Source organism: Ambystoma mexicanum, chromosome 13 (assembly GCF_040938575.1).
Source record: "Ambystoma mexicanum isolate Mex_15411 chromosome 13, UKY_AmexF1_1, whole genome shotgun sequence".
NCBI classification, from domain to species: Eukaryota; Metazoa; Chordata; class Amphibia; order Caudata; family Ambystomatidae; genus Ambystoma; species Ambystoma mexicanum.
The window spans coordinates 313,817,286-313,843,886 of NC_090938.1; the positions used below are offsets into that span (position 1 = coordinate 313,817,286).

A 26,601-nucleotide genomic window follows, 5' to 3' on the forward strand; every position below is an offset into this window, starting at 1 on the left:
AAGTAAGTCTCAAGGTAAGTACCCTGTGTTTAAATGAACCGGTGTTATGAACAAAACACGACACCGTGGATACGGTTGCGATCACTTTTTGACAGTCCGGTCTACTAAATAAACGCGTATCCGTGACATGAAATGCTACCGGGGCAAAAACACACTTAGCACCTGAGATACCCAGAGGGAGTTGGAGGCAAAAATCACAGGCAATATTTAGGTTAGGCAGACAGTATCGAGAAACACTCAGAAACAGGATTTCAAAAGTCAAAGGGTCGGAGCCAGGTTTAGGTGACACCGGATGCCTGTGCCGAAAATCACACCGTTAGACAGTTCACAATTCCGTGTAGCCAAAAAGTACTTGAATATTGTCAATGTTCGGAAGCAAAAGTTATAAGAAGGAGGGAAGACAAGGACGAGCCTTGAGGATCAAGAAAAGAGATTCACCCAGTTTCCTCGAGTAGAACACAGTACCTTATTCCCACGATGCAGCTGGTGCCCTGGCAGTTTTTCCTGTTGGTTTCCCGCAGACCCACGATTCCTGGAGCTTAGTTGTGAAGGACGGCGGCTGAAGGGGGTCTGCACCACACAGGGATGAAGCAGACAGGAGCGACAACGCAAAGGTGTGCTCCTTAAAAACAGGATAGGCTCGGCAGGTGGCTATCCGGACCACTACAGCAGTGTGCAGGGATTTCGACCACAGCGGAGATCTCTGGTTGAAGAAGATGAGCTGGTTATCCCCACCAGGCTCAAGGGAAGAAGATTCCGGACGGGATCTTCTCTTAGTCGTCGAAGGGAAGATAGCTCAGGACAGCAGCGTTTATTAGGGAAATGGGCCTGTATGAGGCGCAGTCTTCCTGTGGTTTTCCTGTTTTGTCAAGGAGGATTACGTTTGCTTGATGGAGAGTTGAAGGTAATGCTCTGGATACCATTGCTTCCTCGAACACTTGCAGTAGGAGCAGGGCCAGAACTTGGGCGTGGGCCTTGTAAAATTCCCCAATCAGGGCATCAGGTTCTGGGGCTTTAGTGTTGGGAAGACTTTTGATCGCCTCGAGGACTTCAAGATTGAGGGGGGTGTTTAATGGTTCCCTCAGCTCGTTGTCTGTCCAAAATAGTTCAATATTGTCTAGGTATTGGGAGAGTTCTGCTGGGTTTGCAGTGTATTTGGTGCTATAAAGTTCCTGGTAGTTTATGTGCGGAATGTTTTGACGATTTCCTCCTCTGTGTGAACTAAGTCCCCACGTTGGTTTTGAATCCGTTCCACAAGGGTGGGTTTCCTCTCTGCCTCAATTAATCGTGCTAGTAGGGTGCCAGGTTTCTGGCCTTCGCCATATTGGTGGATTTTGTGACCTCGAATAGGAACCTTTTTTTTCTCTCTGCTATCGACCTGAAGTTCTCAAGTTCCGCCTTTAGGGCTGCCAGGAAGCTGGGGTCTTTCGAGTGGGTGTGTTTTAGCTCCCATTCTTTCAATTTGGCTTCGCTGGAGGCCAATTCCCTTCTGATGAGCTTCAGTATGCCCTGTTCTTTCGCAAGGCATATCCCCCTGATGTAGCATTTCATTGTCTCCCAGAGTGTGCCGGGGGACATGACTGATGGTTGGTTTATCCCCAAGACGGAAGTCATTTCTTTGCGCAATTCGTCTGCGAAGACTTGATCTTCCAAGAATCCAGGTTTAAACCTCCATTGTGGTCTGTGTTTCTTGCTGTTGTCTGGGTTGCATTCAAGGGTGATGTAGAGTGGTCTGAAAAGGTCCTCGGAAGGATTTGGCAGTGCCCCCATTGGAACTGGGCGTGAGTTGATACCAGGAAGTAGTCTAGACGTGAGTCTGTATTGTGTACCCATGAATGGAAGGAGTAATCCCGGGTTTCCCAGTGGGTGTGCCTCCAGATATCTATTAGATTGTAGGCATTGCAAATTTCTCAAATTTGTAGGCTGGCCTTGGACGGCGCGATCCTGATTCTCTGTGATTTGTCTTTGTGGTGGTCGAGCGGGGTGTTTAGGACCCCGCCCCAAATGATTGTGGCCGACCCGGCTGTCTCCAAGTGTGTCATCACCCAGTCAAAATTATTGGCACTATCGGAATTCGGCCCATAGGAATTCACGAGGACGATTTCTTTGCCTTCTAGAATTCCTCATACGAGGAGTTCTCTGCCCTCAGAGTCTTTTTCTGAGGATAAGAATCTGAATTTTACTTTCTTGCTAATTAAGATGGCAACTCCTCTCTCGAATGAGGAGTATGACGAAAAGTACCTGTTACATCCCCAGTCGCGGGCCCAGTTGTTTTCAGAGAGCTGGGGAGGACGTGAGTGTCTTGTATCGTGGCCACATCTATCAGGTGTTTCCGAAGGTATTGGGATATATTTTGTGTTTTAGCCGGTTGGTTGCCCCCTCTGATATTCCAAGTGGCTAAATTAACATTAGGTGTGTGAAAGCATTACTCTTTTGGATTTGTTCCGGGATCTTGGTGGTTTTGGTTGTTCTGATCTCTTCCCTCCACTGTCTGCTGGAAGATGTTGGAGTGGCCGGATTCACAAGGCCTGGGGTAGTGGATGGGGGGATTTAATCGAGGTCGGGTGTGGGACGTCCTGGCTTTGGTCGGTGCATGTTTCGTATAACTAACTTGTTTCAACAGGGCACTTGTTCCCCAACTTGAGTCCCTTCTCCCCTCTTTCCCTCTCTGTCGGGCAACCCCCAATCCAACCAAAGTAATACCCACCCTCTTTAGTATAACCATAGCAAACAGTGCTGTGCTCGGGCGCTAGTGCCCTCCAAGAGCCACTGGCCCCGATAGGTGTACAAAGAAACATGTGCTTGTGCTTCCTTCTTGTAAATCTAACAGGATAAATGGCGTTTCCACGGGTCTGTTTTCAAAGAGGTTCCCTCCCGTTTCTTTATCTTCTTTGCAGTTTTGGAATGTCTCGTAATGCGCGGCAGCCGATGTTATCGAGGAAAGAGTTGGCTTCTTCGGGGGACAAAAAGAACAGTGTTTTCGCCGCATGGAGGACGCGCATTTTGGCCCGGAATAGCATTGAGTATTGTATCTGCTCCTTGCGTAGGCAACGTTTTACCCCTCCGAAGGCTTTGTGCGATGCTTGCACTGCCGGTGAGAAATCTGAAAAGATCTGGACTCTGTCGCCATCGTACTGGATGTCGCCTTTATCTCTGGCTAATCTGAGAATCAAATCACGGTCTCTGAAATTCAGTAATTTGGCTATGATGGGATGGGGTGCTGCCCCCGGGATCGTGCGGTTGGCTGGTATTCTGTGTGCTCTTTCCACAACAAATAATGGGGAGAATGCAGACGCTCCGAAGATGTCTTTGCACATCTGTTCCACAAAGTCCTCCATCTTTGACAGGGCCTGTTGTTCCCTTACTCCCACCAGCCTAATGTTATTTCGGCGACTTCGCCCTTCTAAGTCTTTGTTTTTGGCGGCAATTTCTTTCATCTGGCGCTCTAATGTCGTCACCTTGGTCGACAGTGATGTGGTATTGTCCTCTAGGTCAGAGACCCTCTGCTCGACAGTGTCCAGCCTTTCACTGTACTTGTCGAGGCCGTGCTGGATTTGGTCTACTTTAGATGAAAGGGTGTCAATTTTGGAGTCCAGATTGCCAATGCCTGCCTTGAGTTCGAGGAGGATTTCTTTTATTTCGAAAGTTGGGGAGTGTACCGACTCGTTCTCGTATTCCACGACTGATGCCGGGGCAGGTTCCTGGTTTGGTTGTTTGGGGTTCCTCACTATGGCCCCAGCCTCAAAGGTCAGTTTCCGTTGAGACTTGCCTATCTTTCCCATATTGGTGTTATCGTCTTCACGGCGGTTGTGTGGGGATAGTGAGGAGGTGAAAGGTTCTTCTAGGTGGTGGATATGGTGCTTTCCAGGTATATTCTGTGGGGGGTTAGGGGGTGCTACTGACGGTATGAATTGAGTCCCTCTCGAAGGCAGCCGAGTTCTCGTGCGTCAGGGCAGACTGTGTCTGGGTGGATGTTATACAGTCAAATTCTGGTAAAAGGCCGCGTGGAGCGGCGGCACCCTGCTTTCTCTTCGGGCTGGATTCTGAGCTTTGTAGGGTCTGCTGGTGGTCTCTGTTCTGTAGATTGTGGTGTGTTGGGGGCTCGCAATTGTCTGCTCTTGTCAAGCACTGTGGGTGTTGCCTGTTCCTATTTGGGGTGGATGCTCTCCTGTGTTGGATGCGCTTAATGGTGGCGCGTGGTGGTTCCGCGTGAGCCAGCCTAGTGCCTCCAGGGGGTGTCGATGGGATGGGATGGGATGGGGCCTCTGGTGTCAGCGAGGGAGCCAGGTGATGTTCCGGCATCTGTGTGTGCGTTCAATGTTGGTGGGGGCTTTCATCTAGCCGCCATTCAGCCTCTGGAGGAGGTGTGTGTATACGTGCCTCCGATTTTAGCTGGCTTGGGGTCAGCTGCTGGTGTGTTATGAGGGGGGTACAGGCCTCCCCTGCCCCCCGGGTTGGTTGTTTGTCCTGGCCCGCAGGATCAGCGTGGAGCGGGCATACCCCTGGCCCTGTAGCTGCCCTCACTTTGGAAGCACTGATGTCCCATGGCTCGCTATGACCACCAGCAGTGGCAAACCCTCCCAGATCGGGGGTGGGGGCTAGGTGAGGAGTGTTGGCTTCTGCGAGTTTGGGAGCGGGCCGCCTCTGCCCTGGCACACCGCTGGGTCCAGGGGAGTCCCGGACCAAGATGGGATTGGCTGGGATGTCGATGCTGGTCCTACCTTGTACTTGTTCTTGTGGTGCCGTCTCCCGACTGCGGTGGTGCCCGCTCTCACGCCGTCCTCCTGTGGCTGTGTAGCGAACGCGGGCCAGTGGTGGGCAGCAGCGTTCTGCTCCGCTCCTCCTCCGTGAGCGTGTCGTTCAGTCGGACGGGCTGCAGACTGCCTCCGTCACACCTGCCTGGGTGGGTCTGAGGGCTGCGGCTCCAGTCGCCCTCCGTGTCGGTCCTCTGGTGGTCCCTTTCTCCACCGCTGTGGGTCTCATAGGGTGCGGCTTTGGCAAGTGTCTCCCGGTCTATGGCGGCCGCTATTGGTAGTTGCAGTGGGGGTGGCCCGTTGGCAAGGGCACGCCTGGCGCCGAGACCGCTCGGTGCTGCTGTTGGGTTGCGGCCCTTCCCCCACCTCTTACTGCATCCGTTGGAGTGACGGCGGGTGGCCGTGCACACGGGACTTAGCTGACCACTTCCAGGACTTCTCGGTGGTCTCCGGTAGCCCGTTTCGTCAGTGGAAAGAGTGTATAAGTTTGTCAAGCACTTTCTTTTCAGGATCTTTTTGGGGCTCAGTGCGGAGCTCGCTAGTGAGCTGCCATCTTGGATGGCTCTCTAGCGCCCTCTAATAATATGATAATAGTCTTGGTGTGTCAGCACCTCAGAGAATGCGAGGAACATATGTTCTTTCTTTGTTTGTTGAAGGGGATATTTTAAGTGTTTGTTGTTATAAATAGTGGGGAATTGGCATATGAATACAGGGTATGAAAAGAGCAGATCCGGAAAGTGAGAGAGAATAGGAAAGATAACCATATTTTAGACATTCGTAGCAGTAGTGATTTTTATTCCCATGCTCTTGTAGTTTTAGTTTTATAGCTATATTAGGTTGCAGACATGCATCAAAGGTGTGGAATAGTCAGTTACTGGAGGTTCCTACTTATTACGTTGTGTGTTTGGTGTAAGGCTGATTAGGATTTGGTACATACGCAGTGGAACAGCGGTAGTTACTTAGTAGATGTGCACTCAGTGTACTATACGCTCTTTTACAGGAAGATTCTTTGGGTTAATATTTATAGTTTGTGCTGATACTTAGTCAGTCTAACAATTGGTAGTAGTACACAAAGGTGAAAGATGCGGTTTGATTCCAGTATTATTGGTACAGTGGCCTGATTCAGAAATGTAGGTAGGGTTTGGGGAGATACATGCATATGAAGGGTATTACTCCTTTGTTTGTTCTATGTCCCCGTACTGGTACAAATATAGTCGTCGTGATACTCCTAAGACATTTAATGGGTCCCACATCTGCTCCATATTTATTAACGGTCCCGGGCATTAGGGAGATCCTGTGGATTTTACCACTCAGTTTGTCTTATACTTAATTACCTCACTGGGCAAGCGCCAGGTTGGGCATTAGATCTCCCACTTTGTGACCTTCCTAGGGAATGAAATTAAGAGTCCGCTTAGCTTCTTGTATTTGAAACATATCCTAGAAACATGTGTCTTTTGAAATTAATGTTGGAGTCAGGGTAGTTCGCAACTGGCATTTTATTTCCTCTCCTCCTTATGGTCCTCCATGTTTTACGGGTCACTTCAATTTTTCACCATCCCATACCAATAGTATGAGGTGGACAGGGTAGGGTGAGATGCATTATTTACTGGTTATCAAGAAACATGGTATCAACAGGTTTTGTGGCATGATGTGCATTCTCTATACGAGGGACATCTTAGTCAACTAGTTAGGGTAACCTTTTGAGCAATTGTAACGCAGGGTAGGGGAAAGGATTCTAGGTAAGGTCATTGGACAACAGATATGGGCCAAAATGAAGAGGGAATGATTTCTCTTTAAGGTGTGTTATCATTTATTCACATATCTTCAGCAGTTCAGAAACAGTTTTAGGGTTGTTGAACAGTAGAATTGGATTTATTAATTTGTAGATAGGGGGAGGCAAGCTCGTTCAGAGGAAGGTGAACACGGTTATTTACTTGTTCTTATTCTCAGTGCAGCTCCGTGATATAGTTTGTTTTATTTTAGACTAGGCTTTGTCAATATACATTTTTTATTGGTTTGGTTTTAGAGTTTTGTTTGTCGTTTTTTGTCTACTTTTGCTTTTACTAATTCAGGATTCACTCCGGATCCAACCAGCGTTCTTGTTTTACATATCGAGGATTCCAATAGTCATGCCAAGGATTCAATTCGATTGATCTCTTGGAATGTAAATGGTTTGAAGGATAATATAAAAAGGAAAAAGGTAATGTCTCATTTAAGTCATATGAAGGCAGATGTTATACTTTTACAGGAGACACATTTCACGGAGATGGAGGCTATTAAATTTGAGAAAGGATGGACGGGTCAGGTATTTCACTCGACATATTCTTCTAGTTCAAGGGGTGTTTCGACTTTGATTAGGAAGGACTTCTAGGGAAGTGTAATTGACTATAAGGCAGATAAGCTGTGCCGTTGGCTAACGGTCAAAATCCAGGTTCAGGAAATGGTGATTATTTTATGTAATATCTATGCTCCTAATATTAATAGTGATTCGTTCTTCTTTTTTTTTTAAAACATTTTTAGTAGTTTATTCAAACAAACAATACAAACCAAACTTGCAGTGCATATGGTAACATTTCAATTATCCATTGCTTAATTGTGTTTACTGCTTCCCTTATCCCAACCCCATTTCGAGCCTACTTCCTCTCATGTTCTGTTTCTGCATATTGTGATAGAGTATCCCCTTCCATGGGTTCCGTTGGGTCTCGCATTGACCCAAATAACTCTGCTATTAGTAATTTCCAGGCCATCACGGTCTCTGTTTCCTCCTCCCCCCAGCACTACTCGATTCTTGCCATACCATGGTTTCTGCCTCAGCCCATTTCTGTAAATCTTTCCACAATACCTCTAGTCGTGGTCTGTGGCATGTCTTCCACCCCATAGCAATTCTCCTCTTTGCAAGCGCATACGCCAGGTCCTTTAGTTTGCTCACATGCTTAAGTTTTCGTGGTCTAGGGAACCCCCCTAACAAGCAGGCCCACACTGTATCCACCACAATCTTAATACCCCTTTCTGCTAGTCTGTGTGCCTCTTCGCTCCAGAAGCGCTCGATAACTGGGCATGACCAAAACATATGCACCATTCCAGCATTCTCCTCATCACATTTGGGGCATGCTTGCCATCCTACATTTTTAAATCTAGCTATCCTCTGGGGTGTCATATATGCCCTATGCGTAATATATAGTTGCATCTGCTTTAGTCTTGCGTTCCTCGACACCTTCTTGTGATGCCCTTGGGCTCGTTCGCACATCTCATCATCCATCGGGGCTCCCACTTCCGCCTCCCAGTCTTATCTCAGTTGTAATACCTCCTTTCCCACTTTGGACATCATCATCTCGTACATTCTGGATATCTCATGTCCCCCCTCTGCTATGTCATATATTGCATCTATGGTAACATCTGGTTCTTCCCCCAGTACCACTTCGGGCCATGTCCTCCTAATTCTCCGCACCATTCTATGATACGTGATATACTGGCCTGTATGTTACCCGGTTTCCTCCCCCAACACTTCAAAATCTATTATAGTACCCTCTTGCCATATATCGCCCATTGTTGCTATCCCAACCGGTTCCCAGTGGTTTCCGAATATCATCCTTAGTTGCTTTTCTTCACCCAGCAGTGCCACTAGCGGTACCTGTGGGGAACACGGGGATGGGTTCTCCATCATCTGGCATGCCCTGCGTCACATCTTCCATCCAAGTACCATCATCTTTGGGCGCCCTTCCATTTCTGCCTTGGGCAGCCACATAATATCTTTTAAATAAAATGGGGCACAATCCTGTCAAAACAGCCTGGGCTCAGAGGTCGCCTCCTCTGAGAGCCATTTAGCCACATATTGCAGCTGGCTTGCTATATAATAAACTTCGTAGTTAGGCAGTTTTATACCCCCTCTCTCATAGAAATTCTGTAGCTTCCAGAGGGCCACTCTATTTCGTGTGCCATGCCAAAGGAAATCCCTGCACATACTGTCCAATCTAATGAAGAACTTCTTTGGTATCACGTGCGGTATATTCCCAAAGTAGTGCAGGAGCCTGGGTAGGACCACCATCTTCAACATTGCCCCACGTCCCATCATTGCTAAAGGCAGCTTCACCCAGATCCTCGTGCAATTTTCAATTTTCTTAATAGCTACCTCTGTATTGTACTTATGCGCCTCTTCCACCATGTGATATATATCTATCCCAAGATATCGAAATGTGCTAACCTCCCATGGTATCTGTAACACTGGTACCTGTTTCAGTGGGATCCCTTTATATCCACCCAATGGGAACATGCTAGAATTCTGAGGGTTCACCGCTATACCAGACAGCCCTGAATATCTTTCCATCACTTCCAAAATGTATTGGAGGTTTTGCTCCGGGTGTCGCAAATACAACATTACATCCGCATACAGGGAGATTAGATGCTGTTCCCCTCTCATGGCAATGCCTATCGCATCATATTGTTGCCTCAAGTATATCGCTAGGGGTTACAGGGCCAATATATAGAGCATAGGGGACCATGGACATCCTTGTCTGGTACCCCTGCGGAGTTGCCAACTTTCAGATATCACTGCTCATGTTTTAACTCTGGCCAGCGGTTCACTATATAACATTTTTGCCCACTGTAGATATCCAGGCCCCATTCCATAGCCAGCCAAGGCCGCCATCAGCCATGGCCATTTGACCGAGTCAAAGGCCTTTATTGCGTCCAGTGACACAATTGCCAATTCACCTTCGTTCTCATTCCCATACTCAATAACTCGATGGAGTCGTCTAAGATTATTGGATAGGTTCCTATTCGGGGCATAGCCCATCTGGTCAGGATGTATTAATTTGCCAATAACCCTCCTCAGTCTGTTTGCCAAAACGGCCATCAGTATTTTGCTGTCTTGATTTAATATCGATAGGTGTCTATATGAACCACAGCTATGTCCAGGCGTATTAGGTTTGGGAAGCAGTATTATAATCACTTCTCTAAGTGACTCTGGCAGTCTACCCAGTTCGTATGCCTCATTCAACATTTCTAAAAGCGGGGGGAGCACCTCTCCTTTAAATATCTTAGGGAATTTGCTTGGGAGTCCATCAGCTCCCGGAGTCTTGCTGGTGGGCAACTGCCTCACCACCTCTTCTAACTCTTCTAAAGTAATCAATGCATCCAGCTCCTCTCTTTCCTCAGCACTGATCTGCGGCAATCCTATATCCTCCAATGTTTCTACTGTCTTTGTGTAATTACTCTCCTCATCATCTCCATATAGTAGCCTGTAATAATCTGCAAACTCCTGGTTAACTCCTTCTTGGGTATCAACTATACTTCCATCTTCCCTTGTTATTGTTCTAATCGTGGGTCTGGGGGTTTCACTCTTGTATAGCCATGCCAAGATCCTTCCTGGTTTATCCCCTCCTGCATGTTGTCTCTCTATTTAATTTTTATAGTTAATGTTACACAGTCTTTCCCAATACCCAGCACATTTCTGCTGCAGCCTGAGTATTAGTTCATTGTCTTCCTTCCTTCCGGTCTCTCAGCTAACCAAACGGCTACCATCCACCTAATATACAGACAGCTTGGCCCACCCACATCCTTTGTGGATGATATCTCTACGCTAGTACTCAATAATGCTAAGTCCAACTCTCAAACCATCATTCTTGGCGACCTTAATCTAGGACACCAAGACCCTAATGATCCTGCGGCCCTCGACCTAGCTAATACCTTAACAGATCTAGGTTTCACCCATCACATACAGGAACCCACCCATATTAAAGGGCGGTCCCTCGACTGGCTCAGTGACACTAATTGCAATATTAGCATAATCTCCAATGCCCCTTGCTTGTGGTCTGACCACCATGTCATTACTTTCAGCATCGAAGCAGCCCCACCACCCAGGCATCTGGTCGCCCCTGCCACCCTCACTAGAAATAAAAAGAATATTACGACAGCTAAACTACTCCCCCCTTATCCTTTCCACATTAAATAACGCTCCTGACACCTACTCAGACCCTACCATTCTAGCTGACTTGTATAATCAGTCACTGCTTGCAGCCATCAACTCCATTGCCCTGCTCAAACTGAGGAAACCCAAACAACAAGCACACCTTAACTCGTGGTTCACTCCTCAGCTCAGACTGTTACGCAAAGAGAAACGCACAGCTGAGGCACGCTGGAGAAGTCACCACTCCGACGCCCACAAGGACGGTCTTCTGATAGCCACTCTTAACTATAAAGAGGCTATACTCCAGGCAAAAAAAGATTCATACAATAACCGCATTATGTCAGCCCAGTCCAGTACTAAGGAACTCTTTAATATCCTTAAGGAACTCGAGACACCTCCAGCCCCCCCTGACTCGTGCTCTAAAGACAACGCTTGGTGCACTAATATTCAGTCAGCACTCCTGGGTAAAATCGCCACCCTCCAATCCAAAATTAGGGTCAAACAGAAATCCCTACAACTTATCCATCCACCGACCACACCTATTACTCACTCAACCTATCTGCATAAACCTTTCTCCTTCTCCCCACTTACTACTCTCGAAGTAGAAAACATCATAAACAATCTAAAACCATCCAATTGCCAAGGTGACCCCTGCCCAGCACCTACTATCAAGGAAGCGTCTCATGAGCTAGCCTCGTTCATTACAGCTTTCATAAATGCTTCTTTCAAGACTGGTATTGTCCCCGACAACCTAAAGGATGCATGGGTTATCCCACTCCTCAAAAAACCCTCCCTCGACCCCAATATCCCAACTAACTTCAGACCCATCACTACAGTCCCATTCCTGCTCAAGATCCTAGACCACGCAGCCTACCTGCAGATTCAGGATTACCTTGAATTAAATAATCTCCTGGGCTTAAGACAATCAGGGTTCTGCCCCAAACATGGTACAGAGTCAGCCTTGATCGACCTGAAAACTCAGATGGCGTCACTAAAGGACAATGGGAAGTTAGCTCTTTTCCTCCTCCTCGATCTTTCCGCGGCGTTTGATCTGGTCAACCACCAAATACTCTGCCAGGATCTTAAATCTGCAGCCCACTTTTCCGACTCTGCCTGGATCCATTCATTCCTGAGCAATAGATCCATGAGGGTCCTCTCACCTCTGGCATCAGCGGTTCCTTCCCCTATTCACTGTGGCGTTCCTCAAGGCTCTTGTGTATCCCCTACGTTGTATAACGTATTCACTAAGCCCCTCTTCGATGTGCTTGACTATCTGGGTGTCTCCTACACTAACTACGCAGACGACACCCAGATACTCATCCCTATCACAGGAGACTATCTAGCTGACACCAAAGCCCTTAACAATGTTTACTCGGTCATCCAGGCTTGGATGGCACAGCACAAACTTTGCCTTAACGATGATAAGACTGAGCTCTTACTTTTAGGTTCAAATCATCGGCTCAACAAATTAGACCAAACTTACAAGTCCTTCATCATTGACGGCAATGACATTAAAGTCTCCAAAGATACTAAGACGCTAGGGGTCTATGTTGATGCCTCGCTCTCCCTGAACAGACAAATAGATGCAGTTAGGTCAGCATCGGCCTATACTTGCAAACTTATCACTGCCTGTAGACCCTTCCTAAATTCCACCAACTGTGTCACACTCGCCAGAACTCTTGTCATGGCCAAAATCGATTACTGTAGTGCCCTCTACCTAGGGACCAGTCAGTCTAACCTTAATAAATTGCAACCTGTACAAAATAATGCTGTAAGGGCAGCCTTAAACATCCCGAGACGCTCTCATATTTCCTGTCCGATCTGACTTACGTTGGCACTCGGTAAAACATAGAATTGCCCTGAAAATCCTAGCTCTGACTCACAAATGTCTGAGCAACAACGCTCCACCTTACTTGTCCACTCGCTTCACACGCCACACTTCCACTCGACCCACTAGAGCAGCCCAAACTCACAGCCTCATCGTGCCTAGATGCAAACTCCAAAAAGCCGGTGGGGTGAGTTTCCCTGTCCTTGCCTCCAGACTCTGGAACACCCTGCCCACACCCATCAGAACTGAACCATCATTCCACTCCTTCAAAAACAATGCTAAAACTTGGCTGCCCTCCCAAGACTCTTGAGACCTTGACACAGTCCAGACTCCTTTGGGGCTCAGGACTTTATACACTTTTTCTCTTTGCTCTTCTCCTGTATTATACGCTGTCAATGGTACCCTCCGGTACATGTATATATCCTGTATATTTTTGTAACTCACTGTAACTACTGTTTTCTTTGTAACATGTTTAAGAGTATGCGCCCGGTTGGCCCTGGGCCTGGTTTCTTTGCGCTTTATAAATAAAATAAAATCAAATAAAATTCCTTGGTATTATTTTCTCCCTTCAATGCCCTTTCCAATTCTTCCTAGGTTTCCTGTAAGTCAGCCAGGATCCCTCCTTGCAGTCCTTTGGATTTTGCTATGGCTACCCCTCTCATCACAACTTTAAAGGCCTCCCACAACATGGCCGCCGAGTCCACACTGCCAGTATTCATCTCATAGTAGTTAACAATCTCCTCCCTCATATCCTCTCTAAAAAAAAGGGTCTTTAAGCGCCTCTGCTCTGAGGCGCCATGTCGGGATCCTCGCTCTCGGGGGTCGATATTGCCATCCTAGGATCAGTGGCAAGTGGTCTGAGAGGACCCTCGCTTTATACTCTACCTGCGTGATCTCCGTCATTATCTCTTGTGTGACAAAAACATAGTCCAACCTTGTATGTAATTGCTGCGGGGTAGAATAATGCGATTATTGCCTCTCTTGGGGGTGTCGTGACCTCCACACATCTCCGAACCCAAAGTCTTCCAGCAGTGTCTGCAGCGCTTTAGCGGCTGGGGTAGGTCTATCCATTTTCCCATCTGATCTGTCAAACTAGGGTTTAGTACGCAATTAAAGTCTCTCCCCCCAAATCACTGCGCTCCCCACACACATGCTGAGGTTGCTACACAGGGTTTTAAAATATACCGCCGTGTTTTGATTCGGGGCATACGTATTTACAATGCTTATCTCCATATTTTCCACCAATCCCCTCATTATGACCATCCTCCCGTCCGTCTCAACTATCATCTGTAACAGCTGAAACGGGACATGTGGCGCCACCCAGATAATCACCCCCTAGCATAAGCCGAATATGATGAGCCCACCACGGTCCCCTTCCATTTTTTCCCGATCATCTCCATCTTATCTTGCGTCAGGTGAGTCTCCTGCAGCAGGGCTATGTCTATCTTCTGTCTACGTAGGTATAGCATAACCTTATTCCTCTTTAAGTAGCTATTGAGCGGCCTGACATTCCAAGTAATTATTTTTGGTTTGTTAGAGTCCCACTAGTGATTCTTTCTTTAATGAGCTGGGTTGCTGTTTTCTAGACAATGGTGGAAAGAACTTGGTGGTGGGATGCGATTTTATCTTGCTGGTTGATCCCTTATTGGATAGAAACACTCTAGTGATAAGAGATGGTAGGAAAAGGTACAGAGAGGCCTTGCAATTGTTGATGAATTAATTTGCTTTGTCAGATGTTTGGAGATTGGAGAACCCCACGGGGAGGGAGTATACTTTCCGTTCAAGTGTCCATGATGTCTACTCTCTTATTGACAACGTACTCACTTCAGGTCTCGTGTCACAGAATGCTAGGAGTTGTGAAATAAAGGGAATAATTATATCCGATCATGCTCCAATTAGTTTGGATCTTTTCACTGAATTATTCATCTAGTAAGGTACGAATTTGGAGGTTAAATACTGCGATATTGAGAGATGACGAATTAAAGAAGATTCTTGTAGACGAACCCGAGGAGTATATTGAAATCAATTTTAATGGAGAAGTTGGCACTGCAAATGTGTGGGAGGCTTTTAAGTGTGTGATGCGTGGGGTGGCTATGAAGGTGTTAGGGGTTAAACGGAAAAAAAGGAGGAAGAGGTGAAACAACTTAGTATCACAATTACTACATTGGAAAAAGAGCTTATGATGTCCTCTGATAGGGAGTAATACATGAAATTGATGAAATTAAAGTATGATTTTAGCAAGATCCTTAGTGAGAAGGCCGAATTTGTCCTGTTCAGATCAATATGTAGATATTATGAAGGTGGGGAGAAATGTGGGAGGTTGCTAGAACACAGGTTGAGGGTGAGAGAATCTACAAGAGCAATAGGGGCCATTAGAGGTAACTGTGGAGTGACCAGGGATCCAAATGAAATAAAGTTTTCAAAGAGTTCTACATGACTTTATATCGGGGAAACAGAATCTTTGGATATGGAATTGTTGACCAGGTTCTTTGGCAGACGGGAATTGACCCACTTGACAGAGGAGGAGAAATGATTTTTGGATTCAGAAATACCCTTGGAGGAAGTCAAGAAAGCTGTTTGGAGTCTGAGTGTGGGAAAATGTCCAGGGCCAGATGGTTTGCCATCAATGCTGGACAGTGTTTTGAATCTGATGAGAGACATGTTTAAAAATAGTAGATTAGGTGGTATTTTACTGCCATCCCTTCATCACGCTTCAATATCCCTTTTAAACAAGCCAGATCTTCCAGAGTTAGTTCCTGGAAGCTACAGGCCGATCAGTTTAATCAACTCAGACAGTAAAGTCTTATCTAAGATCTTACCTACTCGGCTGGAGAAAATCCTTCCAAGGCTAATTCACCCGAACCAGGCTGGGTTTATCAAGGGAAGGGTTTCACCAATAAACATGTGGAGATTATTGCTCACGCTGGAAGAATGTCAGAAAACAAAAATAGATTTGGTGGACTTGTCCCTGGATGCCGAGAAGGCTTTTGATAGGGTGAGATGGGATTTCTTGTTATATACGATGGAGAAAATTTACTTTGGTTCGGATTTTGTAGGTTGGGTCAAAATAGTATATAATGGTCCAACTGCAGCAATAAATACTAATGGACAAATTTCGGGGAAATTTGGATTACAGAAGGGGACTTGTGTTACGCTCACCTGGCTCCCACAGAGGCGTCGATCTGGACTGGACTGCTGCGGTCCCCACCAATGTGACGCGTAGGGCCGAGATGATGGACTGGACTGGCCCACCTAGCTTCGTTTGCGTAGCCCGTAGGAATATTCTTCTGTAAATGGAGAAAGGGAATTAACCACACGTGGAGTTGAGCGTTAATCCCCCCACCCCGCTGTTCTCCCCACTGATCACCTTGGATGTCCCCTCTTATAGTCTCACCTGATGATTTGAAAAGATGAACTCTCCATCCTGCATTGAGCGCAGGGGCGCTTAGATAACCAGTTGCTTTACTGGCTCGAAAGAATTGGTGAGTTCCAGGACAATATTGACTCCGATAATCCCGGCAAGACGCCTTAAGTATGTAGTTCGTAAGAGTTCAAATGCCTGACTTTCACTCTTGGCCGATTCCTTGCAGGTTGCAGCTTGACCCTACTGAAGAGTTCCTCGTGGCAACCGGTAATGTTCTGGTAAGGATTTGTATTATCCAACACAGTTCGATAAAATAATGTCCATATGTAACCTGTTGCTTTCTCCCTTATTCAGGCACTGAGAGATAGTATGAAGTCTCGGTGAATAATGCCTCCGGCGGTAAAATCAGGTAAGTCCTTTGTGGGGAGGAGGGTTCCCCTTGTTAGTCCCTTGTTTCACCTTGCTGTCCTTTTGTTTCCCCTTAGGGGCCGGGGTTCGGCTAGGATGCAGTGGAAGCTGCGCCGACCCGTGAAGAAGAATAGCACCCCAGGTGGTAAAATCAGATAAGTCTATGGGGGTATTCCTCTGTGTATTCACTTGGCTCACCTTGTTGTTCTTGTCTTCTCCTTAGGTGCCAGAGTGCGGCAGGAACATGCTGGAGGATGCAGTAAAATGTGAAGATGTTGCGAAGGCCGGTGAGTTCGGCGCTGCAGCAGGCAAGGCGACGCGCATAAAATAACTTCTTTCTTCCAGCTCGAAGACGCGATGGATCGGGAATTCAGGTAAGGATCAAAGGTATTGCTCTTGTTCTAACCTTTTCTCCTTCTTTCTACCTTTTTCTAGGAGCTGCAAACTCGAGTCGAGCGTGGCAGAAAACTGGATGCAGACTTGCAGGCACGGTGAGCGTTACGCTGCTGGATGCAGAATAACGCGAAGCGTGTGCTGCTCTTCGGGCGTGGTTTAAATAGCCACCAAAGTAGTCCCAGATAAGTATTCCTCCCCAGCCCCACCAGAGTAAAAAAAATAGTCCCTAGGTAAAATAGTCCCTTCCAAGCCTCGTTTGGATTGGAGTTCTTGCAGCATGGTCTGCATCAGGTGAGTTTGCAGCATGGTCTGCATCAGGTAAGTTTTAATCTATGAGCCTGGCGCCTATGGCGCCAGGACTGACTCTCCATATGAGCCTGGCGCCATTGGCGCCAGGACTGCACCCAAATAGCCCCTAGCGGGGGTTGTTGGGCTTGCTTGGGGTAACTTGATGCCTGCTTCCGGGGTTGCTGGGCTTGGTCTGGGTCCCCGGGGGTAGGCATCATGACAACTCGTCAAGGGTGTCTTTCATCACCTTGGTTATTTGTGATGTCGTCGGAACCCCTGGCAGAAGCAATAAAATCGGAAGACAAGATTTTGGGAATCAATTACAATGGGGCCTGTCAAAAGCTTTGGCTATGTGCAAATGATTTGTTGGTAGTGGTGCAGGATCATTCTACATCAATTTTTGAACTAATGAAGCTTATTGAGGATTTTGGTCAACTGTCAAACTATAAATCAATTGATCCAAATCGGAGGATCTGCCCTGTACAAATTCTACAAACAGTTCATTATTCGAGAGACTTGGTTTCAGATGGTGCGCGTCAAGAATGAAGTACCTAGGCATCTGGGTTACTAAGGGTTTCAATGAAATGATGAGTGTAAACATGGACTTGTGTGTTCAGAAAATGAGATCTGAAATAGAGCGTTCGACTTCTCTAAATCTTTCGTTGGGAGGCAAAGTTAACACCGTAAAGATGATGCTGACGCCAAAACGTACCTATGTTTTAGGCATGATTCCACTCCCTGTGAGAAAATCTGTTTGGAAGCGTTTGAACAGCATGATCCAGTCTTTTATTTGGGATAAAAAGATTCCTAGAATGAAATTATGTGAACTGCAGCTTCATTCTGACAAGGGAGGTTTGAACATCACAAACTTTGAGAGGTATCATAAGGCGTTCACACTGGGACATATCCTACCATTTTTATTAACGGCGTATGATGAATGGGTCATCGCGGAAGCAAAAAGGGCAGGTCCCTTGGACACTTGGGCTATTCGCTGCACTACCAATGCATCCCGTGTTGGCAGCTCGGTCTTGACAGATTTCCTAAGATCCACCTCTTTCACCTTTATTATGTCTCAAGATATCTTACTTCCACGGAAAAAGAATATTCTAAAAACTACTCCGAGCCTACACGAGACCCCTACTATTTTTCTCTTTATCTCTATTCTGCACTTGGTCGGGACAAATGCTACGCGGCGCCGCCTTCTACCCCCTACGGGCTAGGATACCACTTCTCCTCTTCATCTTACTTCTTACAACGCATAATGGCCATATAAAGGATAGATCAGAAAAGCCTCACCGTCACTCACGCAGACCCTATTCTTGGCTACCTTCCCTTTGTTGCTAATTCCCTTCTTCCCGTATTTCCCCTTACCTTCCTTTGGGGTCTTTGCAACCGGGACTCCACGTGTTCAGTCAGGTTCTCTGAGGGTTGCCGCTCAAGGCCGGACTTCGCTCAGGTCCGTCCCCCAACCAAGCCGTGGCCTGCCTTGGCGAGCAGCTTTTTCGATCGGGTATTCGTCAACCGGGAACCCTTGACCCTTTCTTCTTGGTGTGCACAGTCTGGTCAACAGCGGCGGTGATGGTTCTGCTGGGGGGCGCCCTGGATCTCGCTGCCGGGCGGAGCAGGCCTCAAGGCACCTCTCTAAATCACGTCGTGGGGGTCACCAGAAATGTAGGTGTCTTTCCCCGTCTTACTGCGTGTGAGAGAAAAAATAAAATAGTAGACACAACCCCTTGTCGGGGAAAGAGGCACTGAGACCCGGCTGCAAGAGTTCAAAGGATGGTTTATTTCTCCATCTAGGAAATAACCCAAAAAACTCTTCTCTTCTCATTACATCTTATTCATATTTATATTAGTCAAAGTAACTCTAACAAAAAATGCTAAATGGACCCGATTGGCCAGACGGTGTGGTGCTGTAGGTGTGGGTAGCATCTCTTCCTCCTGGTTGGCTGAGAAGCTGACGGACGTCAAACATCTTGTGCTCCATGCAGGTCAGGGTCCGGTCACTGTGGTCACTACCTAAGCTAATATGTTACACACTAAATAACAAATTATTTAAAACATTTTATGCTACTTGTCACATTTCTACATAAGTCACACACAATGATTATTGTTAGTACAATTGGGTCATTCGTGGCTTTAATTGAAGGCCTTCACCTTTATTGTGTATGTAGAAGAATCAGTCTGTGTTTCGCATCTTTTCTTAGGTTTCAAACTCATTAGTACAAGTAAAAACATATATAGTATTAAAAATGCTTAAGGTTAGTAGTGGGTGTGTTGGGTGGGTTTCGCAGCACAGGCGAGGGTCTGGCACTTGAAAGAAATACCTTACAGGGGTGCAGGGTCAGGATGGCAATAAATTGTTCTAATGAGGGTGGGTGGCTTGCACGTTTATGAGGACGAATCGAGCAGAAAGTGCTTAGCTCATCCTGGTTCACATGCCGGTTCTCAGACGAACAGTGATCTCAGAGGAAGAAAACTGTAGCATATTGATTGTTGCAACTTTCTCCAGCTTCAGCGTGAGAATGGAAGCGCAGAGCTTTCCTTCGCAGGGGGAGTGCAAGGGTGGGGGCCAGCCAGCTGCCTGCGCGCCTTGTGTGTGTGTCTCTGTCCTTGGCTGCTGCGGTGGAAGGGGAGTTGAGCATTGCTGTACTATCGCAGTGAGGCTTGTTTACCCAAGATGGAGTCGAAAGGGGGCACAAAAGATAGATGCCCCGTGTCCTGCTCAGTAGTCCCATCAATGTAGCAGTCAACCGTGGTTAACTTTACATAAGGGCAAGGGGCAATCCCACTACTGGAGGCACGCAGTCCAAGCCTTGTACTGAGGAGCGTACGACGCGAGGGGCCCTGAGGACCCCTCGCTCCCATACAAAGGCTTATGAGGTTACGACAAAATTGAATCCTGGAAAGACTGATGTCTCTTCAATCTGGTTGAACCCACAGATAAAAATAGATAACAAAGTCATACTGTGGAATAGATGGTTCACTGCTGGGGTCAAGAAAATTGGATATGTATTTTCGGGATCGAGATTGAAAACTTTCCGGGAACTTAGAAATTAATTCAACTTGTCTGATTGCTTGTATGGTGAATATAGGAAGTTGAGAAGGGCTGTCAACTTACCATCTTTAGTCTCATATGACTTGTTGACTAACATCAAGAGATTAAGCAATAGTGATCATATGGCCTCTATGATGTACAACTTACTGAGTGAGTTCTCTTAAGTGGATACGAAGATCTTGCAAACCTGGTCGACGAATCTGAAAGAGGAGAGGACTATAGAAAGATGGACAGATATATGTGGTAACATCAAAAAGATGTCCTTGAATATAGGTGAACGAGACCGGCAAGTAAAGATTCTCAATCAAGTATTTTGGACTCCAGCCCACCTATTCATGCATGGGCTAGTGGATTTGTATATTTGCTGGAGATGTGATATTGATCGAGGCTCGTTGGAACATATGTTCTTGGAGTGTTTTAAGTTGAAATACTTCCGGAAGGGGATTGCTGAGGTGATGAACAGAGTGTTAAGAAAAGACCTGGAGTACGATTTTGAGACATTCATTCTGTGGGAAACCAGCATATACGAGGATTTGAATACACAACAAATTCCTTGGGCCTTGAGAGGGGCTGCGGTGGCGAAGAAATAGATTCTAAGTAATTGTAAAGCAGATAACTTTTTGAGATGGAGCAATCGGTTGGAGGAAATGTACAACATTTGTAATATTGAGAGGGTGGTATTCACATTGCAGAACGACTCTCGATTTGAAAGAATTTGCAGGGCATTCCTGAGCTTGGAGCTGGCTTAAGAATCTTTCTTGAGAAGCCGCCTACTGCTAAGATAAGTAACGTCTTCCATTTCCTTTCATGTTTATATGATATTGTTGTACGATTTCATATTGATTATGATTGTGGACTTTGGAGTGATTTGAACACTAGTATTGTGCATAATAGGAATGTGTTTCAAATATAAATTAGTGTTTTTTTTCTTTTCTACTTTTTCTTTCCTCCTCTATTCCTTTTCCTGTAGTGAGGTGTTTAATATATTGTACATATTATGGCGGTTTTGATTCTGAAAATGTTGCTTATTACAGGGGGTTTAGGGTTTGCATTGGTATTTTGTTTTTTCCATATGTATTTGTATTTGTTTTTTGAAAATCCTTAATAAATCGGTTCCAAAATAAAAATAAAAAAAAGTGCTCTGAATTACTAAGCAAATTCTAGAAATTAATAGAAATGTATCTTTGGTTTAGATTGATAACACCAAACGCTCAATAATAGCGGAAGGGATCCATAAAGGGGAGATTGCTTGACAAATATAGCGGTGACTGATACATTAGTTAAACATTATATTCTTGAAGAATCTCATTGACCTCCAGCACATTCAAAGAAAAAGTCAAATGGCGTAAAGAGATTGAAACCCTCTCGCCCTTTGTGCAAATGGGCCCGGATATAACCTTTTTCATGTTCTCAAATGTTAATCGAATGGGGACAGAATTTGAACAGTGTATTGACGCTATAAATGGATGTGAGACAATAGAAGATAGTTCAACTAAAATAGGTAATGTACTCTATAGGTTGAGCTTGTATTAATTTAACAATTTCAAAAAATAATTTTGTTCGATGTCTGTCTACTTTTTGTCTTATCTATCGAAGAAATCTCCATTCATGTTAACTAGATTCTTTGCGTGAAATTATGGTTTTTGTTAAGGCGAATTGTCAAGCCTCCGAAGGAAGCTTGCTGGAAAGGGCAATAATTGACGCCCTGTCCAAGTGAAACATGTGTTTAGCAAAGGCAACTGCTACAAAATGTAGACATTTGTGAGATGACAATTCACTGAAGACTGTGTGAGAATTGACATGTAAATTGGAAGAAATTATCCAGATAGGTTTGGGCTGCTTACATTTCATAATTTCCTGACTGTTGCACATTAAATCCAAGTCAATATAAAGATTGAACAGTTATTTGGAGGTGTCGAACATTTTTCAAATGTTGCGCGTAAGAGGATAGGTGATTTAGTTTACTGCTTTAATATTACAGAGGATTCCCAGCCTGGCGATGGGGAATATTCATAATCATGTAAATCCATGTAAGGTTTCAATGCCGGAGAACAGAAGTTACAGGTAAGTAACTTGTTCCTTACCTTGCTCCAAAAATCTGACAGGGGCAAAGGACCCCTAGGCTAGGATGGTAATCCTAGGGGAGTTGAAAGAGAGGGAGAGGGACAGCCCTCGTGCCACTTCCCATTTTCATTTTCCAGCTGGTACCTGTTTCTTTTTGCAATGATCGCCCGTCTGTTCCCCAGTCCTACAGAAATTGCAAATAACAGCACTATAAACTCTACTGTATGCCAGAGCGTAGCCAGGATTGTCTGACAAATGGGCCGTGCAACTAATGTAGTTGAACCCACCACAGTGACGTTACCATATGTAAATACCAACACAGCACTGTTGAGTGGGCATTTACAGATTTTGAGTGAGCCTTGCCCACTCAGGCCCTACCATGTCTACACCTCTGTTGTATGCCTTTAATAAAACCCCTTGAAATCAGAGCAAGACTCTCTGCGCCATTCTAGCCATCTGTTAAAATATTTACAGAGAAAGTTCTTTCAAGTGCCAGTGCTGTGGCTGATCTGCATGCTACCACATAGTGGCTGTGAGAAAACTGCCCAGAACAGTCTGTGCCTGGATGACATTATAAAAATGAGCAATAATGTACTCTGCAGTAAAAACTTTACACTAGACAAGTTAACTCTTCTTCTGATGGATACAGTTTTCCTCATATGTTCCTTATTGTTATGAATGTTTTATTTCATTTGTTTTTGTTTTGGATTTTTGTACCTCCAAATATTTTTGTGAAAGCTTGGTATCTGGTGTTTAACAAAGTCTTGTAGCATTTCCCGAACTGTAAAAATACTTCAAAGCTTCCTGTAGTGTCCACCCCTTTAGATCTCATTGGCACAAACCTTTATGCATCCCTGGTCATAAAAAAAACAAGAAAATTCAGATTATTACTTCTCAGCCAAGATATATTTTGTTAACTCTGATTATCTCCATCTTTATCTTTCATTGCTCTCTCTGCTCCCCTGCAACTTTCCATCCAGGTAGATGTGCCCTTTCCATGTTATTGGTGATTTTCTTTTCAAAGCACAGTTTAGGCAAGCTGTCATGCTTCTTTCCTCCTAAAACTAATCCTCTCTGGTACTGTTATCAGGTGTGGCGAAAGTGCAACATCCGTATTTTCACTGTGGCTCAGATGGAAGATAACAGCATACAGATGAAGAAGGACTTGGCCACATTCCTGTACCACTTACGTATTGAGGCAGAGGTTGAAGTTGTTGAAATGGTGAGAACTTTGCTGAGCGAATCGCAGCACAATTTAAAACTGTGGTTGCCTGGTGAATGTTTTAAGCTGATGGGCTGTAAACAATATCGCTGAATTAATACCAGCAGGCACATTTGAACCCTGCACCAGTTGGTGAAATATTGCATTTTGAAGCGATAGTCTTAGGAGAAATTGGATGAATACCCATAGAATTTAGAGGCATTTCTACAGCTTTAGATGTCAGGTCACAAACAGAACACCCTAGCATCTCGCTGTAGCAAATCATGTATGCTCACATCAAAAAATTGTCCATCTGGTAGAAACACTGGATGCTCATTGGATAAATTAGACAAATAGTTGTGCCATATTACTGAAGAAGTGACTTATAGTGTGCCAGTACCAGAGTGTGATGAATGGCAATCCTAAATGATATGCCAGTAGATTCTCCCATAGCAGACTCCCCGTTTCTTGTACTTAATGGCATGTCAGTTGTGAGACAGGCCTGGTATCAAGAGAGACACAGATTCAGTTTGAAAACTTTTATTATTAAACTTTGTTGGGTTAGTGTAATGCCTACCTGTCCCTAAGGGGATTGTTCCCTCAACTGATGCTTCTAAGGGCCGTCGATGTTCGTAACTCCAAAACCAAAGTTAGTCTGTGTCCAAACTTATGCTTGCCCTCACTCTTAAGCCAAATGTGATAGGGGATTTTCTTAAAGGGAAAGAAATGGAGACTCAAAAAAAAAGGAAATGAAACCACAGCTGGTTTCAGGTAGTCTTACCAACAGGTGTAGTTCTGCCAGTTCAAAATAGTTCAACTCAAAAGGGTTGCCGTTGTAACCTTCCACGTAGGGCTTTTGTCATAAGTCAGTAGAGTTCAAAATGTCTCTCCGTCTCTTGGGGTTCCCTTCCCCAAACTTAGATTCTTCAGGTTCCAAACAAAAAAAGACAGTTCCCGTTAGGCTTCTCCGGGTTCCCTTCCCCAAGTCTAGGCCTCTCTTCACAAAGTTCAACAATGTCTTTAGCGAGCCTATTAGGGTTCCCTTCCCCATGTGTATGCCTCTCCGGGTCAAAAGGTTCACTGTTTCTTACTTTACAACTCAGCTGAGGATTCACAGTTCCATTCAGGCCTCCCAGGGTTCCCTTACCCAGGTCTAGGCCTTGCCTGTAAGGTTCAAAATGACCTTGTGGGCCTCTCAAGGGTTCCCTTCCCAGAGCGTAGGCCACTGTTGTCTTCAAACAAAGTTCTCCTTGTCAGGATGTCCCTTTCACTGTACAGTTCTTTCTTGGGGGTAGTATCAGAGACTTTCGAAAATACTGGGTCCTTTGCTCCTCCCAGGCGGGACCACTCTGACCTCTAATCCCTCTCCTTATTGTCTGGCCCCTTTTCCTCTTCTGTGCCTCTTTCACGCTGTCCTTTTCCACTTTACTGTGCTTCCTGCACACCTTCTTTTTCTGTTGTACACACTTGCACCGTCTTTCAATTTTTCTGTGCATCTTGCACACTTCTTACTTTTCACTGTGCTCTATTGCATCTTCATTTGCCCTTTAACATGCCTCTTGCACTCTTTATTTTGGGTTGCTTGGACTCTCTTTCTCACTTTCGGGTTGCTTGCACCCTCTCTTGACTGTCCTTTTTCCTTCTCACTGTTTTTGTCTCTCTCGGTTTCGGGTCGCTTGCACCCCTCTCCTTACTTTCAGGTCTCTCTCGCACTCACTATTGGCTGTTTCCGCACCGCCAGTGCACTTGGTTGTCTTTCATTACTTCTGCGCCTTTCTTTCACCTCTTTGCAGCTTTTGCTTGCTTTCTTCCCGCTTTTGCTCACTGGGCTCTTCTTTCAACAACGCTCCTGCCACCTGCATGCTACTGAGTTTCTCTCTTTCTCATGAAACTCAGAAACAGTAGCGCAGCAACGTCGAGCAGGTCAAATGGGTTTGGGTCGAGGTCAGGGTCTCACCACCTGCCCCTCAGGCACCCTTGGGACCGGCACACCTCCCAAGGGAACAAGCATTTCCTTGAACACCGCCAACAGGATAGAAGCTGTCTTGCTCCGGCTCCCTGGAGACACGGCTCCCTAGTCACGCTGCAGCCCTTCACATACACCGGGCCAGCGTCATGGCACGACGTTCTGTTCTCCTCCAGATCCTCCAGGCTTCTTTTCCTGCAGCTCCCTGCTCCTTGGTTGCTCTGTTCCAGCCAGCATCCGCAACTCGCTCTCTGATTCTGGCAGAACCACCTTTTCTATACTGCAGGTGAGTCAGTTGGAGTCTGGTGAGCACAGTCGGGGAGGGGGGGGGGGTACCTGACCTTGCCTGACTCTATTAGTATGACAATTCAAAGGTGTTAGATGGTAGGCCTCACTTTGTATCCCTTTGTTGTTTCAATGGGTAATCCTCATTGCTCCCCTTTGCCTCTTCCTCGTTCAAGTACGTATTGGAAATGGGGAGGGGATACAAGAGAAGATGGGAATTTTTGTCTTTAGCTGACATTATTATAAGGTGATTGGCAAAAAAGAGCGGGGAATCCGCTGGTCCGGTTTTTATGTAATACATGCGATTCCTTTTGTGTCAGATGACTCTCTACCCCAAACACCCTTACAGGAGTATACTGGTCTCTAGTACTTCCTATGATTTAAACTAGGAGAAGATAAAGAAGTGCTGCGAATGGCGTTATATCTTTGTCTTATCTTGTCCTTCCATTTTCTGGGTTTTGTTCCGGGGTGTCTTGTTTGCCTCTCTTGGCTTAGGGACCATGAGACCTGCATATGCCACGAAGGCTACTGGGACTTCTCCTCCTTCCCCCGTCATCTCGTGGGTATACCGTGTCTCGCCTTCGGACGGTCTCCACACAGTCCACAAGGACCTCCTGCCCAGGTGATCTTCCCTCGCCTGTCAGCCCCGATGGTTGGGATCCAAGGCGATGGCCCTTCCCTGGCCACCTGAGCAATGGATTTCCAGGGACTACTTATGAGAACGTCCTCAGGTTTTCTCAAACAGTACGATTCTCTCCGGGACAGAAGAGTCCCTTCGGTTGATCAGAGAAGCTAGTGCACGTCTGTGGAGTCTTGTACTCAGCCATGTCCATCCCCTGCATCAGTTGAATCCCCCTCCCCACTCCTCATCTGGCTTGAACCCCCCTTTTCTGGGATTCGCATCATTACCAGGCTTCCGTACCTATTCCAGTGCTTCCTCCAGACAGACTCTTACCAACATCCTCTTTGTCGTTCCCTCGCCAGACCTATTGTCATGATCTCTGCTTCCAAAAGGTCAGGGTTTTCCCAACTCCCTTGGAAGCAGATCCATAACCCAGGTTCCGAGTGCCAACCAGTCCCAATT

General features: G+C 45.9%; 1 protein-coding gene across 3 annotated transcripts in view; it reads left to right on the forward strand.

Annotated features, from left to right (window-relative positions):
• The window catches only part of SLC12A6 (solute carrier family 12 member 6), a 3,180,404-nt gene that overhangs the window by 2,849,834 nt on the left and 303,969 nt on the right, over positions 1-26,601 (forward strand). For all 3 annotated transcript variants that reach the window (XM_069633764.1, XM_069633765.1, XM_069633766.1), the window contains one exon: positions 23,156-23,287. In XM_069633764.1, coding sequence (XP_069489865.1) covers positions 23,156-23,287 — 132 coding nt within the window. The remainder of the gene's footprint in view (positions 1-23,155; positions 23,288-26,601) is intronic.